Source organism: Acanthochromis polyacanthus, chromosome 1, assembly GCF_021347895.1.
Source record: "Acanthochromis polyacanthus isolate Apoly-LR-REF ecotype Palm Island chromosome 1, KAUST_Apoly_ChrSc, whole genome shotgun sequence".
Lineage (NCBI taxonomy): Eukaryota > Metazoa > Chordata > Actinopteri > Pomacentridae > Acanthochromis > Acanthochromis polyacanthus.
The window spans coordinates 61948872-61966769 of record NC_067113.1 but is presented as its reverse complement, the minus strand read 5'-3'; the positions used below and the strand labels follow the sequence as shown (position 1 = coordinate 61966769).

General features: G+C 39.1%; 1 protein-coding gene across 1 annotated transcript in view; it reads right to left on the bottom strand.

Moving 5' to 3' along the window:
• The window catches only part of LOC110968797 (anoctamin-4-like), a 91418-nt gene extending 80439 nt beyond the window's left edge, over positions 1 to 10979 (bottom strand). Inside the window, exons 1-2 of the mRNA XM_051948617.1 lie at positions 10588 to 10979; positions 6311 to 6385 (exon numbers count right to left, since the gene is read on the bottom strand). Coding sequence (XP_051804577.1) covers positions 6311 to 6385; positions 10588 to 10813 — 301 coding nt within the window. The 5' untranslated portion in view covers positions 10814 to 10979. The remainder of the gene's footprint in view (positions 1 to 6310; positions 6386 to 10587) is intronic.
• Between the last annotated feature and the right edge of the window lie 6919 nt (positions 10980 to 17898).

Sequence of the window (17898 nt, the reverse complement as noted above, 5' to 3'; positions counted from 1 at the left end):
TTGTATTCAAAAGAGCTGAATTTGTCTTTTTGCTTCCTAAACACTAACAGCTGCTTTGCGTCGTCGATCCTCAATATCCAATAAAAGTCACCTGGAATGGCGGGAGGGGTGGAGGTGGTACTGTAATCTACACCTGGCATGTATCCGAACGACCTCCAAAACTCACAATGCGCGGACATAGTGTGTTCTAAGCAATATCTATGTCGCAGTCATCAAAAAAAAGTGCCCTCGTGGCTCTCTGAGGAGAACGAGGCCCAGATATGTAGCCCCTCCACTTCCTGACACCTCAGAGGTAAGACAACAAATGCAGGTGCAGGTATCTGGGCCATACGCTGCACTGTGCAATAACAAGTTAGAGCTGAGTGTCTACACAAGACTGCTGGTGGAAGTCCTTTAGGTGGAGCAAGAGTTTGAGCGCTGAATGTGCTTCTGTCAGCTGATGGAGAGTCTCCAGCAACAGAGCAGGGCCAGAGAAACACATGCAGTAAAATATGAAGCTGAAGGTTGTACAATGCACCGAATGCCATCTGTACACATTTATATAAAGACATACACTACCATTCAAAAGTTTGTAGTCACCAAGAAAATTTTATGTTTTCCATGAAAATTCACACTTTTATCCATGAGCTAACATAACTGCTCAAGGGTTTTCTAATCATCAATGAGCCTTTCAATACCATTAGCTAACACAATGTAGCATTAGAACACAGGAGTGATGGTTGCTGGAAATGTTCCTCTGTACCCCTATGGAGATATTCCATTAAAAATCAGCCGTTGCCAGCAAGAATAGTCATTTACCACTTTAACAAAGTCTAGACTGCATTTCCAATTCATTTAATTCTATTTTCATTGAAAAAAAATAAGGACATTTCTAAGTGACCCCAAACTTTTGAATGGTAGTGTAAGTCACAACGGTGTGGAGAAACAGTGATCTGTAGCAGCAAAACAAACCTTGTGCAGTTATTACACTGGATGATCCCATTTCATAGTATCTTTTTTAATATGTGCAGGAAGGAGAGTTTACTTTAGGGTTAATAAGCAGCTGTCAAGGCTTCGCACATTTGCTGCAACCAAGTTGATTTGTACTGAAAAAAGAATCTTCTTTTTCAGCACTATTTGTAGCAGTTCATGTTTTTACTGCTCGCTCCTGCAAAGTTCAAATTGAGTCTCATGTGAACCAAGGGATTCTAGTCCTACTCCATGATTCCATGATGGACAGACAACCAGAGAGCCTCCAGCTACAGCTGTCACTGACACAAACAACATTTTCTTCCAACATTCTGCACACATAACCACATTAACATGAAAGAGAAATTCGACTAGATCTGAAGAATTCCAAATCAAAATGTCAATTTTAGTGCCAATAACATTTTTAATTGCAATTAATCGCATTGTTGTACATAAGATTAAATAATGAATTTAAAAGTAGTGTATTCAGCACTTTTTAAAATCCTGCTATATGAACAAAAATAGAGTAACATTTTAAACAAATAAAGTGCTTTTGAAACAGCAGTCTTCCTTTTACACAATAACAGTGAAAACATTGTTTGTAAATCTCAACCTAAACACTAATGAAACATTAATCAAATCAAACCAAAGCTGTTTGCCACTGCCAGGCATTAACGTTTTATCTGGTTTATTATCGAAAAACAAGTTACCCTCAGAGTCCAGAGCCACGACCACAACATTATAACAAGAACCTTCCCAGAAACAGCAAGTTAACATTTATACATCTGCATTCTTATTTTTTCTAAACAGGTACCAGCAGAAACATTCTTTTTTTTTATCAGGGAGCAGCAGAAACAGTCTATTTGTCGGGGACTAGGGGGTACAGAGGAACATTTCCAGCAACCATCACTCCTGTGTTCTAATGCTACATTGTGTTAGCTAATGGTGTTGAAAGGCTCATTGATGATTAGAAAACCCTTGTGCAGTTATGTTAGCACATGGATAAAAGTGTAAGTTTTCATCGAAAACATGGAATAGCCTGGGTGACCCCAAACTTTTGAACGGTGGTGTACTTTATGCAGTGTATCTTATAGTATAATTAACTCTAAAGCAGACTGTCCAATAATTAGATGCTCCTGTGCAATGAATGACCTGCCAGAGATGGTTTACAGAAAGGTCCTATTAGCTTCTTCTTTGAATTCATTTCATTTTTATTATTTTTATTTCAACCATGTAATAAATAACCAAATGTCAAATACATGCATGTTTAGAGAAAAGCATACCTAAAATTCTCACTCTTCCATTAGAAGATGGAGCAGTTAATGTTTTGATGGTGTCTCATGGTAATGATCCATCACATTTTAAATCAATAAACATTAATAATAAATGAACCATCCATTCTCTATACACCGCTTTATCCTCACTAGGGTCACAGGGGGTGCTGGAGCCTATCCCAGCTGACTCGGGCGAAGGCAGGGGACACCCTGGACAGGTCGCCAGTCTGTCGCAGGGCTACATATACAGACAAACAATCACACTCGCATTCACACCTACGGGCAATTTAGAGTACTCAATTAACCTCAGCATATTTTTGGACTGTGGGAGGAAGCCGGAGCGCTTGGAGGAAACCCACGCATGCTCAGGGAGAACATGCAAACTCCACGCAGAAAGATCCCAGGCCCACTCCGGGAAAAAAATGTGCAATATCAGTTAGAAAATTTGAAATTAGATATTTTCCCCTACTCTTTCTGTCATAAATATGTATGTTTTAAACAATCTTGTTCTGACTGTGATCCATCCAAACATGCTTGGAAGTAAAAGTGTTCACAGCAGTTTTAGATTGCTTCCTACTCGGGTAACAGAGAGGGATGAGTCACGCTCAAGTGTGCATTCAGAGATCTCTCCTCAAATGTGTTGGTTCACATGAAAAGTGAAAGAAGCAGCTGTGCGACCAGCCAACTATCTAGTCAGTCATTTCACTAACTTGTGATTGTCAGATTGTCTCTTCCAGAAACTCTTATCAAACCTTTGATGTCCTAACGTCCAGCATGTTACAGACAAAGGAATGATGTAACCTAAGCTGATCTCTTGCTGGGTTGTGGTCAGTGAGGCGGCGCTGCTGAAACTTCAGCCTGGTGCATTCGATTATTTCTCTCGTCATCCTTCGCTGAATCCCTGCCTAAGGGTGAAGATTAGCTCTGTCTATCAGCTGCACAACTGCAGTAAATTCCCACAACAATGGAGGAGGCTGGAATTAATGCAAGATTATAATCGATTAGAACTTTTAAGAACCTACAGTGATGCTGACTTGTATTTTCCCCTCAAACAAAGGCCAGGGCTTTTAAATCACAGGCAGCACACTGAGTCTTTCTGATGTCAGAGTGGGGGGCAAGACTATAGATCTTTCCCTTTGTAAAACCAACAGGATGAGTCTCAATGGTCCAAAGCTCTCCCTCAGCACTTCATTAGTTTTTTTATGTAGCACAAAGAGCAGAGAGGAACACCTGCATGCAGCAGCAGCAGCGGCCTGAGCTGAACCCTTCACTGTCACAGCTTATAGCTCGCAGCTTCTCCTCCAACCGCTGTAATATTCATCGAAAAAATGCCAAGCAGCAAGGCCTCCACCGCATATGGCATGAGGCTGCAGTTTTGTGACAGGCAGGAAAATGATTTCAGACAACTTCGTCACCAGTGCACCTATTTCCTGTCAACAACCCTCGGACGTACAAACCAAAGGACATGTCAGGGGAATCGTTTCATTTTCTCACTGCTTAGCAAATCCTAGTTCCCCGTCAGCATGCTGTCAGGAAGATTATAATTGATACAAATTTTAACACATTACTACCACACTAGAACCAGATACTGCCTTATTAGTTTACATTACAATGATTCTGTTCAGTGTGACAGTGAGCCAACATGCACTATCTCAGGACTCTAAAACCAAAGCAGCTAAATGGAACTCAGCATTCATTAATCTTAGTATTCACACCTGAGCTTTTAATTAAAGAATTTAAAATGGTCAATATTTTAGATTTTACAGATCTTCGCTGTTTTGTCAAAAAAATAATATCTCAGATTAAATTACAAAAATATACTAATTCACATATTACCTGTGTTAAAAAATAAAGTGAAATCCACATCAAAATCAGAATTTTTATAAATAGTAATTCATTGTTTTACACCATGTGACTGTAAAATTACATGGTTTTACTACATTTAAATATACTAAAAATATAATTATTTTACAGATATTGTATTTCACAGTTTGCTTGTTTGTTTTTTTACAGCTTTTGAAGTTTCAGTAGTCCACTGTTTTTTTTAACATTTTTTCTGGCATCCTTGCTGCCAGACTTTCATGTATTACTTTCTTTAATAGTAAAGACTCATTTTGCTTGGTAAAGAAACTGAGAAAAATCTCAGAATTTTATTTCAAAATGTTTTTCTCATTGTAATATCTTTTTGACTTTGCCTGAATACGTAAAGTTTAACACAAAGATTTTTTTCACATCCTCTGTAGGTACATTACCAGGCAAAAGTTTGGACACACCTTCTCATTTAATGGTTTTTATTTAGCTATTTTATACATTGTAGATTAATACTGAAGACATCAAAACTACAAAAGAATACATATGGAATTATGTTATAAACAAAAAAGGGTTATTCTTCAGTATTAATCTACAATGTAGAAAATAATGCAAAAAAATATAAAGCAGCGAATGACAAGGTGTGTCCAACCTTGTCACTGGTAGTGTGAAAATGTGTGGAAAACATTCTATCCAGCAGCTGTTAAACAGATGTAAAGATTATTTTTAAAGATGTTTTTTGCTCTGTTCAAATCCAGGTTTGCTTGATAGTTGTCTTCTTTTTCTTGTCTCTTGGGGCATTCCTGCTGACAACTGTTGATCAGTGGAAAATCTGTACATGTGTGTTGTCACCTACATGTAACCACTCATCAAAATATAACTCCATAGAGCACCTAGTGACCAAAATCACATCCATCCATCCATCCATCCATCCATCCATCCATCCATCCATCCATCCATCCATCCATCCGCTTAATCCTCATTAGGCTGGGGTCAATCCCAGCTGACTAAACTTGTTTTAAGCTTCAGGTGTCCATGCAGCGTCGGTGCGGATGAACTACATCATTTTAGCAGCCACGCCCCCTCACAGGGTCCTTCTCAAGCGGAAAATTTCTGTGTTGTGCACCTCCAAATTTTTCTGACAAAGCAGATGGAGACATGTGAAGCTGGCGGAAGAACAGGAGCTCCTAGCAGCAGAAGTTCAGATATCCAAGCATTGATATGATTCATCACACAGAGATCACCATGACAACCGGATTATGCACAATTCATGGTGTGAAATTAAAACTAACTGCTGAAATGCAACTACTCGGTAAAATGCCATGTTGAAAGTGGTGCAAACAATTGCAAACTTCTCCTACTCTAGTTTAGTACTAGAGTAGACTAGATAGATGTGTGTTTACAATACACTGCCCCCTGCAGTTTGGGAGCAGATACTGCATGGAGTATAAAAGTCACGTGTTCTCTCGAGCGCCTCATTTCCATGCATCATGTTCGTATGTAAAACATAACCCAGTCTTGAGGGGGAAGGCAGGGGACACCCTGGACAGGTTACCAAACAATCACATTCACTTACGGACAACTTAGAGTTACCCATTAATCTGAGCATGTTTCTGGACTGTGGGAGGAAGCCGGAGAGCCTGGAGAAAACTCACGCGTGTCAAAGGAGAACATGCAAATTCTTCGTAGAAGGCTGGGATGTGAACCGGGGATGTTCTAACTGCAAGGCAAACGTGCTAACCACCAAGTCCTCAAAATCTCTACAGAGAAATTTAGTTATTCTTACGTCACAATTTAATAAGTAGGCTTGATGGGTAATAAATAATTTACCTGTTTACATTTCTTTCTGCTAATTTTAACTCTATTTGCAATGGTGTACAAATCAGCAGACCAGCATGTATGTATTTAGAGAGTAGCCCTTTTACTGTTGCACTAATCAGAACTGTTGGACCAGGAAATAAACTATGCTGCTTAATTCATCGGATTATGATGTGTTTTCTTCCTTTTCAATGTACTGACTGGCATGTCAGGTTTAATGATGTCATTTAACTCTGGTTCAGTGGTAAATCCGTGGCTGCTGCTGTGAGGATTCTTTGTTTTGGACGGCTACAAACTACTGTCTCTGCAGAATGGACCAGAGGTTTTGTGCAGATCGATTTTCTTGCAGATATCCTACTAACACACAAACAGCTGGAGTGGAGCTTTCATAGACAAGCAAAACATGCAGAGGATTTTGTTTGTCAACAATAACTGCTTAGTCAGTCCTAAAGTTCACTTACCGATGGTGATCTGACTGACGCAGCTGTAGAAGGTTCCTGAAGAGACATTGTAGCTGCTGCTGCTGGGCTCACGGTCTACGGCAGGAGGAGAGATCACACAGAATGTACAAGAGGAAACCTGATGCAGAGCTACTTACAGTGCAACAACGGCATTGATTTTTAACACAGGTGACTATTAAATAGTTTCACAGCCACAGCTTTGATAATGAATAGCAGATAAGTTTTTTCTGATTCCCAGAGTACTGTGTATCTGGCTGTTTTAAATAATGTCCATTGAGCCACTGAGCCTTCTGCTGTTCCTGGGGGTTTGACAAAATCTATGACCCTGCAGTGTTACACAAACGAAAGCCCTAATCCTGCAATGTTGGTGCCCTGATCCACACTGAGCTACACAAGGGGGGGAAACTCTTGACCTTGGCAGAGTTAGGGGAATAAAATCTATGAGTCCAGCAGCTTCAGTGCTTTTTTCTACCAATTTATATATAGAGGGAATAAAACCACACTGGGAATGAAATTCATCACATTCGCAGTGTTGGAGGGAAATGAGCCCACACTGCAAGACTTACAGGAAGAAAACAACTCACTGACTCTGAAGTCTCAAACTCTGCAGAAGTTTATCACCTTCTTATCTGGATGCTGGGTACTCTGCAAGAAATGGAGCCTTTACAACACAATCATTGTACCTGGGACGAATTAGTCACTACTTACTGTTGGAGAGTGATTGAAATGGTAAGGTGAATATTGTTCTGAAAACTATAGTGATACAAGAATAGTCAGACAAATTAATGCATTGGCATAAATTTATAGCCTGGTAGAAAATGGTCTCATTTATTTTATAGACGTATGACAAAAGCACACTATCTGACACTGCTGAACAAATCTAACTGGTTGTTTTTTGCTCTGCCAAGGAACGTGGCGGAGTTATGTGACAATCGACATACATTTGTCTGTCTGTCTGTCTGTCTGTCTGTCTGTTAGTGACATTACTCAAAAACAGACTAAGAGATTTGGATTTTTCAGGGAAGGTCAGAAATGATACAAGGAATGATTGATTAAATTGTGGGGGTGTTTCTGAGTCCCATCAATTCCTGTCATGTAATTTGGTATCCATAACGTACGCATGCAGAATACATGCCTGTGCTCAGTGCAAGGTCATTTTTTTGTGGATACATCTATATTAACCCCTTGATGCCTATTGTCGCGAATTCGCATCGTACCATTTTCATTCAGACTTTCGCCGAGATAGTGTATCCATTCCCTCAATGCCGGTTTGTGCATATCCAATACGTACCTCAGAACCTTCTGCAAGCACTGGTTTCTTGTAGGACCGGTTAGAGTGGGACCTAATTATTACATCCATCCATCCATCCATCCATCCATCCATCCATCCATCCATCCATTCTCTGTACACCGCTTTATCCTCACTAGGGTCACGGGGGGTGCTGGAGCCTATCCCAGCTGACTCGGGCGAAGGCAGGGGACACACTGGACAGGTCGCCAGTCTGTCACAGGGCTACATATACAGACAAACAATTACACTCACATTCACACCTACGGGCGATTTAGAGTTACCAATTAACCTCAGCATGTTTTTGGACTGTGGGAGGAAGCCGGAGAACCCGGAGAAAACCCACGCATGCACAGGGAGAACATGCAAACTCCATGCAGAAAGATCCCGGGGATCTTCTTGCTGCAAGATGAAAGTGTTAACCACTACGCCACTGTGCACCCCTTCTTTTTTTAATTATTATATATCTGCTCTATGTGTAATAGACAAATTAACAATCTCCACTGATTTTAGCATCAGCTGGAAAGCGCAATTTTTTTATTTAATTGTAAATAAATTCAGGCATCAAGGGGTTAAATGGCCACATTCTATGTTGCTGTGATTTCTGATCATCAATAACTAATAAACAAGTGCTGCATTTCTACAAAGAATGCTACATTTCTGACAATGCCACATAGGGGGAATGAACGGGCTTGGCAGAGTACTGCACTCTCTGAATACTTTTCTAGTTCAAACTCCAGCCACTGTATGCAAAGGTTCTCTTCCTGTTCCTTATGTTTCTATGGTTTTCTCCCCTGCTCTTTTTTGTCCAACGTGTTTGTTCTTGTGGGCGTGGAGTCATGAGATATGTCTACCAATCACAAGCTGCAGTACAGATTGCTGTGTCTGCTTCTGTAGTCATATTGTCGTATTATTCCTTCGCTGTGTTTTTGCTGTCAGTCTACTTAATCAATTGCCTTATAACTCAGGTTCCAGTTGTCTCCTTGCCAGGCCACTTCCACAATCAAGCTTAACCGGGTTCAACTGACAAAACTAAGACTGCTTATGATATAAATCTATAAAATCCATGAGGATATCGTCCACCACTGACTGTTCATTAACCTTTTCAATGCACCACATTTGGACAGTCTGCCTTTTCTGTAAAAGCTACAACGACAGTTTTAAGAAGAAACTCAAAAACCTGCTTAAGGACACTCAGAACTGCAACCATTAATGTCATTTTAATTGGCTTATGTTTTTAAGTGTGTGTGTACAATGTTTTGTTTCACTGTGTCATGTACTTTTTTTGTAACATTGTAATGTTGTGATGTTTTTATCGTGACCTGTCAAGGGAGTGCAGATGGAAATTAGCTTAAAGTTAACTCTGGTGCAATACATCAAATGGAAACATTTATGTTTAATATTGTACATGGTTGTTTTTTAAATAAACCGCTAATAATAATAATAATAATAATAATAATAAAACCCTTCAAGTGTGCTGCCGAGTCTGTGTTCTGCAATGTGATCCAAAATTCTCATCATTATCGCTATAACCTTACTGTGCTCAACTACTTAGGTAATAGGTGTCTGTTCACCTTATAGTAGTCACTTGGCAAACTTAGTAGTGTTAGTTTTTTTCCTTTTTAGCTCCGTTTTGGTCTCCACCGACTCCATGGAACGCATTTAGCCTTTTAGCAGTGAAATGCTCCACTTTGTTCACCAGCCTTGTGGTGTTGGAAAGGTAGTGACTAGTAAGCTTATCAGAACATTTTAAAAGAACTAACTCAAACCGGAAACAAGGCATTGAAGTTGTGAGCTACCAAACCAAAATGTTGATTACAACGTTGCGAAAATGTTTATATAACTGAAATACACACAGATTTGACTAATAATTCTCTGTTGGCTGATCATTATGAGTGCATCTTTGAAAGAACACAATTTACTGCAATTTGGGTGCAAAGAATTTTTTGACTAATGTAGGAAAAAAGAAAGAATGAATTTCATCTGCTATGTTTGATTAGCATTCTCTCAATAGGACAGCAGCTCACAGAAATGCGCAGTGTACATATATGTCTCTACTGCATCAACTTATTTGAGGTTTAATTAAAAAAATAACCTTGACACTGGAAACTAAAGGCCTAATGTGGAACATCAAGGTATCAGGGGAGATGAAGGTTAAATCATTAATCTGTCTCAGCAGAGAAGAGTCCCTGTCTTTGCAGTCACTACTTGAAAGGTGCCACCTCACATTTTCACTCTGGACAGAGAAGTGAACTCAAATGCTTCATTTGCCAGTTTAAACAACTTTCCTATAAAACTCTCATTTCCTTAATCTAACACCTACTGCTCCATCAAAAAAAGAGCAAATGCAGCACAGCGTATACATTTATCACTGACTGGGAGTCTTTTTAGCTTAAGCACTTGCATTTGCTTCCATGTTTGGAGATAAAGCTGCAGGTACCATTTATTTACAAAAGTCTGTACTTGGACTGAGCAAACCCTATCAGCCTCTGAGCAGCTCCCAGTGACATGTATAATTTATCATCACATGAATGAGCTACACCATTGCAGAATGTTCATTGAAAAATAGCATGCAAACTCTAAATGTGTGTCTCAGATGATCCTTTTGACTAAAGGCAGTTGTAATTTGAACATTTTCTGCTCCTGATAAGTCAAAATTCAATCGCATGCTTAAATTAATGAGCTATGAAATCAGCTTTTTTTTTCTTAGGACTCTTGTGGCCCCCAGTTTCCAGAGTACAGCTAAAGCACACAGATTAGTTTGTAATGTGGTGTATATTTCAGTAATGCTGAAGGGCAGGAGGTGTTACACTGCTTCTGTGTGTGTTAAAAGTTGTCCCAAGCTCTCACTTGGAGCACCACACCCTCATGGCCCCACACTTTACTCCGAAATTAGTGATGGCAAAATGATGAAACTCGGACAAATTTCGGAGCTTTCGGACAGTATGCATTCTCTCTTTTTGCCATATTCTGCATTGGATGCCTTTACCTGCGGATCCAGAGGACAGGCGCGTCGCGATGGCGCGGCGAGGACTGCGAGGACTTCCCGGACAAACCCGCACCACCTCCTCCTGACATTGCAAACAGATGACCTGGCTGTCCTGGTTTTCTCCCACCTTGCTGCAGCCCAAGTGCTCGCCCCCGGCCTGGATCCTCATACCTGTGTTGATCTGATGGACCAGTCGCATGTCGGCTCCTGCTTCATGATCCAGCATCCTCCTCACCAGCGGCGGTCGCACGCATTACGCATGGCTTCGGCGTGAAGAGACAACAACTTCTTCGGTGCCCAAAGCATCACTGACTCCACCCACTGCTAGCCTGAAACTCCGAGCACTGTTCGCTCAGACATGCTCTCGGCACCGGCTCACCTTCACTCCGTCATGTCAGCTTTTCTCGGCTCGTCCCACTGTTGGTGTTGCAGTCTTTACGCACGACTGCAGGCGTGGCTGCTTCACGTGGTTGATGAGGTCGCAGTGTCAAGTTCCTATAGGAATATCTGTGGTACCAAGATACGAATTATACAAAAGAAACTCTATGTTAAGTACCACAGAGACTTTATTATTCCCAAAAGGATTATTATAATCATACCAATTAAAAAAAAAAACTGTAAAGTAATTCAGGCTCCATGTCAGTTTGCTTGTATCCTGCTGCTGAGCATTGCAAGACTAGGATCAAAGGAGTGACTAATAAAAAAAGAAGAAAACAAACAAACAAAAAACGTTAAAAGACCCTGGAATTAATTAAAATCAGTTTTCTATCATTAGTAACAGGGGTTTGGGCTGTTTCTTTTTTAAATGTTTCTTTGTTCTTTTCCCTTTCAGCACATTTGGCCAACACTCAGTGGCATGAGGTGATGCTCCACATACATCCACAAACCACAACCTGATGCCATTCAGTGATTTGTTTGGTCACTGTCAATCAAATCACACCCAAAAAGAAATGCTTTATGATTTAAGTGTTAATCTCTCTCCATAGTCATTGATCAAATCCCCCCAAATTTTGTGCATCAGATACAGATTTGGATATATTAAATCATTCCTTGACAATAATCCCTCCATCTCCACTCTACCTCTTCCCACAGCATTGATTCTTTGGGTGTGATACATATGAAACTCAGGAAGTATGAGTCTGTGTTTTTGAGTCTGATGTGTTGACTGCTTATTTCACACATAATGGCCACATTTACATGAGACCTTTAATACCTCTTTAATTCGGAATTAAAGTTAATTCTGCTTTAAAATCTCCTTGTAAACGCTTCATTCCGAGTTAAAAAGTCAACTCCAAATAAACTTAATTCCAAATAAACTACCTGGTTTATTCCAATGTTAATTCTGAATAATCTAATTCCTGTCTATGTTCTATTCATGTATACCGTTAATTCCACTTTAGTTAATTCCGGTCATTCTGCGCATGCTTGGCTCCTCATGTAGCGATAACGTAGTGACGTTCACGTTCTGCGACCTTACTGGCACAACAGAAGTAGTACGCCATTGTCAAGTTGCTGTTTCAAAACGACAATAAAAAGCAAAGCGAAAAGCGTGCTTATTAGTTGTTCCTCCGTGTTGTTGGGGAAAAGAAATTCTGCGGCAAATGGAGTTTGTTTTCTTCCAGTAAACAGGGATACATCACGTCCACTCCCTGTCAATCAGAATCCTTTCCAACGCCCAAATGTTAAAGTGGAATTAAGGAAGGGGGATAAACGTGCGGTCCATGTAAACCTTAATTCAGAATTAATAATTCTGAATTAAAAAACTTCATGTAAACATGGACAATGTGGCTTTTAGCGTCTAAAAAAAAGGCATGTTAACAAAGTAAAAAACAAAACAGTTTTTCATGGAATTGGGTCTTTAAATGCTTTATCAATCATACCGTAATTAACCCTTAGATCCCCAAGTGGGTCAAAAATGACCCGATGAGGTCCTTTTCTTGTAATATCTCTGTAATGAAAAGTTTTTATCATTTCACATTCTAGCTATTCCTCAAAAACATGTTTTTGATATCATTCAATTTACATTTTTCAGTTACCCTTAGACTTTTAAAGAAATTGTAATATTGGAGAGATGGAGAGCAGCAACAGCAGGAGGAAATTAGTGCAAACGTCAATAAAATGGATGTTGACATTCTTCTATTGCTGTTCTGTGTAATATTCTTCTTTTTCAATGACCACAATCTTCAAAATTAGTTATAAAGTGAAAAATAAACATATTTCAAACATGAAATCATTCTTGTGTGGGCAAAAATATAATATGAACAAATAATACAAATTATTATTCTTAATCACAATGACAAAAAAATATATAAAAACACACTAATTCTTATATGAGTCATTTTTTATCCATTTATGGAAGAATGTAGGGTCCAATCACTTGCACATCTAAGGGTTAAAGAGGTCTCTTTTTTTTCTTTTTTGGACAATGTGGCCTTCCTTTGAAACGAAATTTTCAGGGACACCTAATTAAATAGTGCAGTTACACATAGCAATCCAGCAGCACAAAACACATAGTCTAATTTTTACACATTTTGGTTGTTGTATACTGTCAGTCTTTATTAAAGAATGTGTATATGAAGAAGAAAAAGCAGAGTTGTGATTGGTTAATTTAAAGCCTGAGAGTGTAGGGAGAGCATAAAAATGGACGGTGAAAAACCTTAGCAGGGCTGCAGAAACAACACTGAGAGCTATTATCCTCTGTTCATTTGACACTATATGCAAGATACACACTGGTGACAAATAAAAGGAAAATCCAAAACTCTTGACCCCAAGAGGTCCAGTAACTCTGTGATGCTCTAGGGAGCATTTTGACGGAATGGTTTTGGTCCACTTGTCCACTTAGAGGGAAGGATCTTTATATGATAAAGAAGCAGTTCAGTCCTGATGCTGGTGGTCTCTTCCAGGCTGGCAATGGCCCCACCCTTAGGACACAAGGGGTCACTGAATGGGCTGATGAAAATGATGTGAATCCTATGTTGTAGTTTTTGCAGTCATCAGTTCTCAACCCAGTCACCTATAAGATATATTGAACTGATATCTTTGCACTTTGCAGCACTTTCATTAAAATGTCAAATGAGGGAAAAGCATGGTGTTCCATCATTCCAGCAGAGCGTCAGATATTTAGATACAAGGTTATTTGAGGCTGTTCTGCAGCATGCTGTGGGACAACACCTTACTAAGACACTTTTTGTTGACTTTTCCTTTAACTTGTATATGACTGTTGGGACTGTATGAGATGCTGTGTATAACTACTGTATGTACACTACCATTCAAAAGTTTGGGGCCACTCAGACAATTTCATGTTTTCCATGAAAACTCACACTAACATAACTGCACAAGGGTTTTCTAATCATCAACGAGCCTTTCAACACCATTAGCTAACACAATGTAGCATTAGAACACAGGAGTGATGGTTGCTGGAAATGTTCCTCTGTACCCCTCTGGAGATATTCTATTAAAAATTAGCTGTTTCCAGCTAGAATAGTCATTTACTACATTAACAATGTCTAGACTGGATTTCTGATTCATTTCATGTTATCTTCAATGAAAAAAAAGCTTTTCTTTAAAAAAAAAAGACATTTCTAAGTGACCTCAAACTTTTGAATGGTAAAGTTCCATATGTAATTAACTACATGCTCAATCTGGGGCGGTATGGTTGTTGAGTGGTGAGCACTATCACCTCACAGCTTGAAGGTCCTGAGTTCTTTTAACCCACCAAATATGCCCTGGGACAGGGCCACTGAAAGTGAATCTGGAGGTACAGGCCTGGATGGATCTGTATCTCTTTCCTGAGGGCAACAGTGTCCTGGGTGTGAACTGTCAGAGGTGATGCTTCTAGCCATCTGGTGTTATAGATGTCTGACAGATATCTGAATATGTTGCTTCTGAGAGGACAGCTGTATGCTGCTCTGTGCTGAATTCCTGACTCTTCCCAGAGTCTTCTTGAGAGCTGCTCCTGCACCACACTAAGATGCTGTGGGTGACGATGCTTTCTACAGAACATCTGCAGGACAACCAAAGTTCCTGGGACAGGGTGACCTTCCTCAATGACTTTGAAAAGTACAGATGCAGCTGTGCCTTTTTCACAAGGGTACTGGTGTTAGCACCCCATGTATAGTTCAGGCAGATGGGTTCTGTAAAGGGGACTTTTATACACCTTTTTTTACCTTTTATACACTTTGTAGGCAGCCAGTGAGAGATTAAAGATGGTAGTAAAAACCAGCATGCAGCACCATGACAACACTTTGTGCCAGAGAGAATAAATTGTTGGAATCACCTGCAAGAGAAGCCTAAAACCAAACTTCACTATTAGGTTGCAAAATCAAACATATAGTTTCTTCAAACTACACTACACCTACACTACGGAGAACTCTGAGAACCTTTGTGAGAGAAACGCTTCAGTTGAGGAAGTCCCTTTGGCCCAGGGGAAACAGCCCAGATCTGTCGGATAATAACTCAGCGACTGCAGAGATCCTTTATGATGTTCCACATTTACAAGCAGAGCGTAGAGAAGGCTCAGCTGAGTGAGGGCTAGCCTGCCGGCTGGTAATGAAGCTGTGTGTCAACTTGGGTGTGTTTCGCTTTCCATCACCTCAGGATTTACATCTCACCTTGTCATTATCTCTAACAACAATGATCTCAGTGTTTTCATAGAAATAGTGTGTGTGTATGTGTGTGTGAGAGCTTTAACAAACAGTCTAATCAGCTGTGAGCCAGTTCAACAAAAGATGTTGAGGACTCAGAATCCTCACAGACGATGAAAGCAGCAGATGTAGCATTAACTACAGTTGCATTGTGAAAATGTAGAAAGTGTGGGACCCTTGGTCGTAATCTTGCTCTGGCTTTGAATTTTATGATGCTGATGATAACCTCATTTGCTGTTGGGACACTAAGACTGAAAATAATAGACAATCCTCTGTTCACACAAATATGAAGCCTTTTGTTTCATGTCTTTCCAGTGCAGACAGAAAACACTGGTGTCTGCTACAGACAACACCTGATCTGACATCTACACCAAAGAATGTGATCTGATAGCTCCATCAACAATAACCAGCTCCACTCCCAGAACAGAACGCATTGTCCTGATGATCCACGTACAACATAAAACAGAACAATTACTGTGATCAGAGTTTTTCCTCAGGCTTTTCTTAACCTTCTTGTCTGAGTGGCAGTCATGTGATATGCAACTGTGTGGAGGATCTGCTTTGTCTAAATTAAAAGAAAGGGGAATACAGTGTTATATTATCATACTATCACACGTTTTTGCATTTTCTTTGTTTGCATGCATTTACTGTGTCATAGATACATGAAAAACACGTTAGAAGCTTTTTGTTCTGAATAAATGATTGCACCTGCTTTTAGTTTGACATGAACTTTCATGCCACATTAAAATCAAAGCACATCACAAAAGTCAAAAGATGTCTTGCTTTTTATTGCTGCTGGTTACAGATCTGAGGATGATTATTGAACAAAGAATTAAAAATAAATTGCAAAACAGATAATTAAAAATACCAGAAAAATTGGAATACTCCATTAAAGAATGGATAAGCTTGAATAAAATTACTTAAATAAAAAATGCACATGCAAAAGCTTAATTTAAAAAAAAAAAAACTTTAGTTACAATTTTCTGGCATTTTTGCCTTTATTTGGTAAGAAATGCATTCTTCTAACTTCTTCCATCTAACCACTCACATTTCAGTTTTTTTTCCATATATGTGAACCACAATTTGTGCTTGTCACTTTATGTCACTGCTGAACATTTTGCAAATCAATTAAATTAATGAATGTTTCTTTAATTACTATTGTATATACACTACTAGTCAAAAGTTTTAGAACGCCCCAATTTTTCTATTTTCTTGAATTGAAATTCAAATAGTTCAAGTCCAATGAATAGCTCGAAATGGTACAAAGGTAAGTGGTGAAGTGCCAGAGGTTTAAAAAAGCTACCCAAAACTGAAAAATAATGTACATATCAGAATTATACAAAAAGGCTTTCTTTCAGGAACAAGAAATGGTTTAACAACTTAAAGTGTTCTCCAGCAGTGGAGGTTGATCAAACCTTGAACATTGGTGCTACCAAATCCTACAGGTGTCCCAACTTTTTTTGATTGCTTCCAACCCCCTCTGTCTGCACAAAAGTAGTGTTGGAACACATTGTGGCACCAGACCCTCCAGACCATTATTTGAACAGCATTGTACTGCAGAAAGCAGTGTGTTGCTATAAAAATGGCGAAGAAGAGGCAGGATGAAAAGACTGGAAGAAGGGATGCTGGTTGACGTGGCATAATGGGGATGGGACAGGTAGTACCGGTTTTCACGGTTATCCAGTAGCAAGCAAGCCAATTCCTCACCTGACAGACAAAATCAGCTGAATGGTGATGGTATAATTTCATCAGAGTTCACCGTGTCATCTCCAGATAACATTCTGCTAAGGTAAGACATACTATAGACAGGATTTCACTGATAGATGTTAAATACTAAATGTTGACACTCGTCATATTTTATGCAATTTTACACCGTACATCTACACTTTCTTTACAGAGACATGTTGTGCTTTGTCATTTACACTTCTTCTTTGCTCGGCAACTTGTATATTTTTTACCACTAGTTCCTGTATTGTTGTCAGTTGATATTTAATGGTTAAGAAATATGATATACCAATTAAACTATGCAGCACATTACATTTAAGTGAAACGGTTATTTTAAAAAGTCTGGGAGCAGTTCTGCTACAAGTAAAAGTGATTAGCTTTAAAATGTACTAAATTATAGTAGCAGAAGAAAAGTACGTGGTTCAGGGTTAGGGTTTTTACAGATTTTAGCTACCTTGTATACTTTTTATAAATTATATTATTTTGTTTCAGTGTGAATCTGAGAAGTAACTATAATTGTAGAAGAGTGGAAAGTATAACATTTGTGTGTAAAATGTTGTGGAGTACAAGTGATATAAAATGAAATTACTTGAGTAAAATAGTACATACTGAAAAGTATTTAAAGAAGTAGCTCTTTAGTTTTTGTAGTGTGTGAGACCAGATAGAATACATCTGTCTGTTTTACTGCTGCAGTATCTGTACCTGCACACTAAAGCTGAACTCAGATTACCTCAGATTGTTTGTCTTTGTTTCATGAAAACATAAATATCCAGCTTTAACAGTGTGCTGAAAAAAATAGTATTTCAATGGATTTACAAAGTAATTATTGGCTATATTTGTCAGTTTATCAGCTGTCTGTTGTATCAGATGAACCTGAAACTCAGCATACAGGGTTATTATTTGAATTCAGCACTGAGCAACTCAGCTGCACCAGTTTATCTGT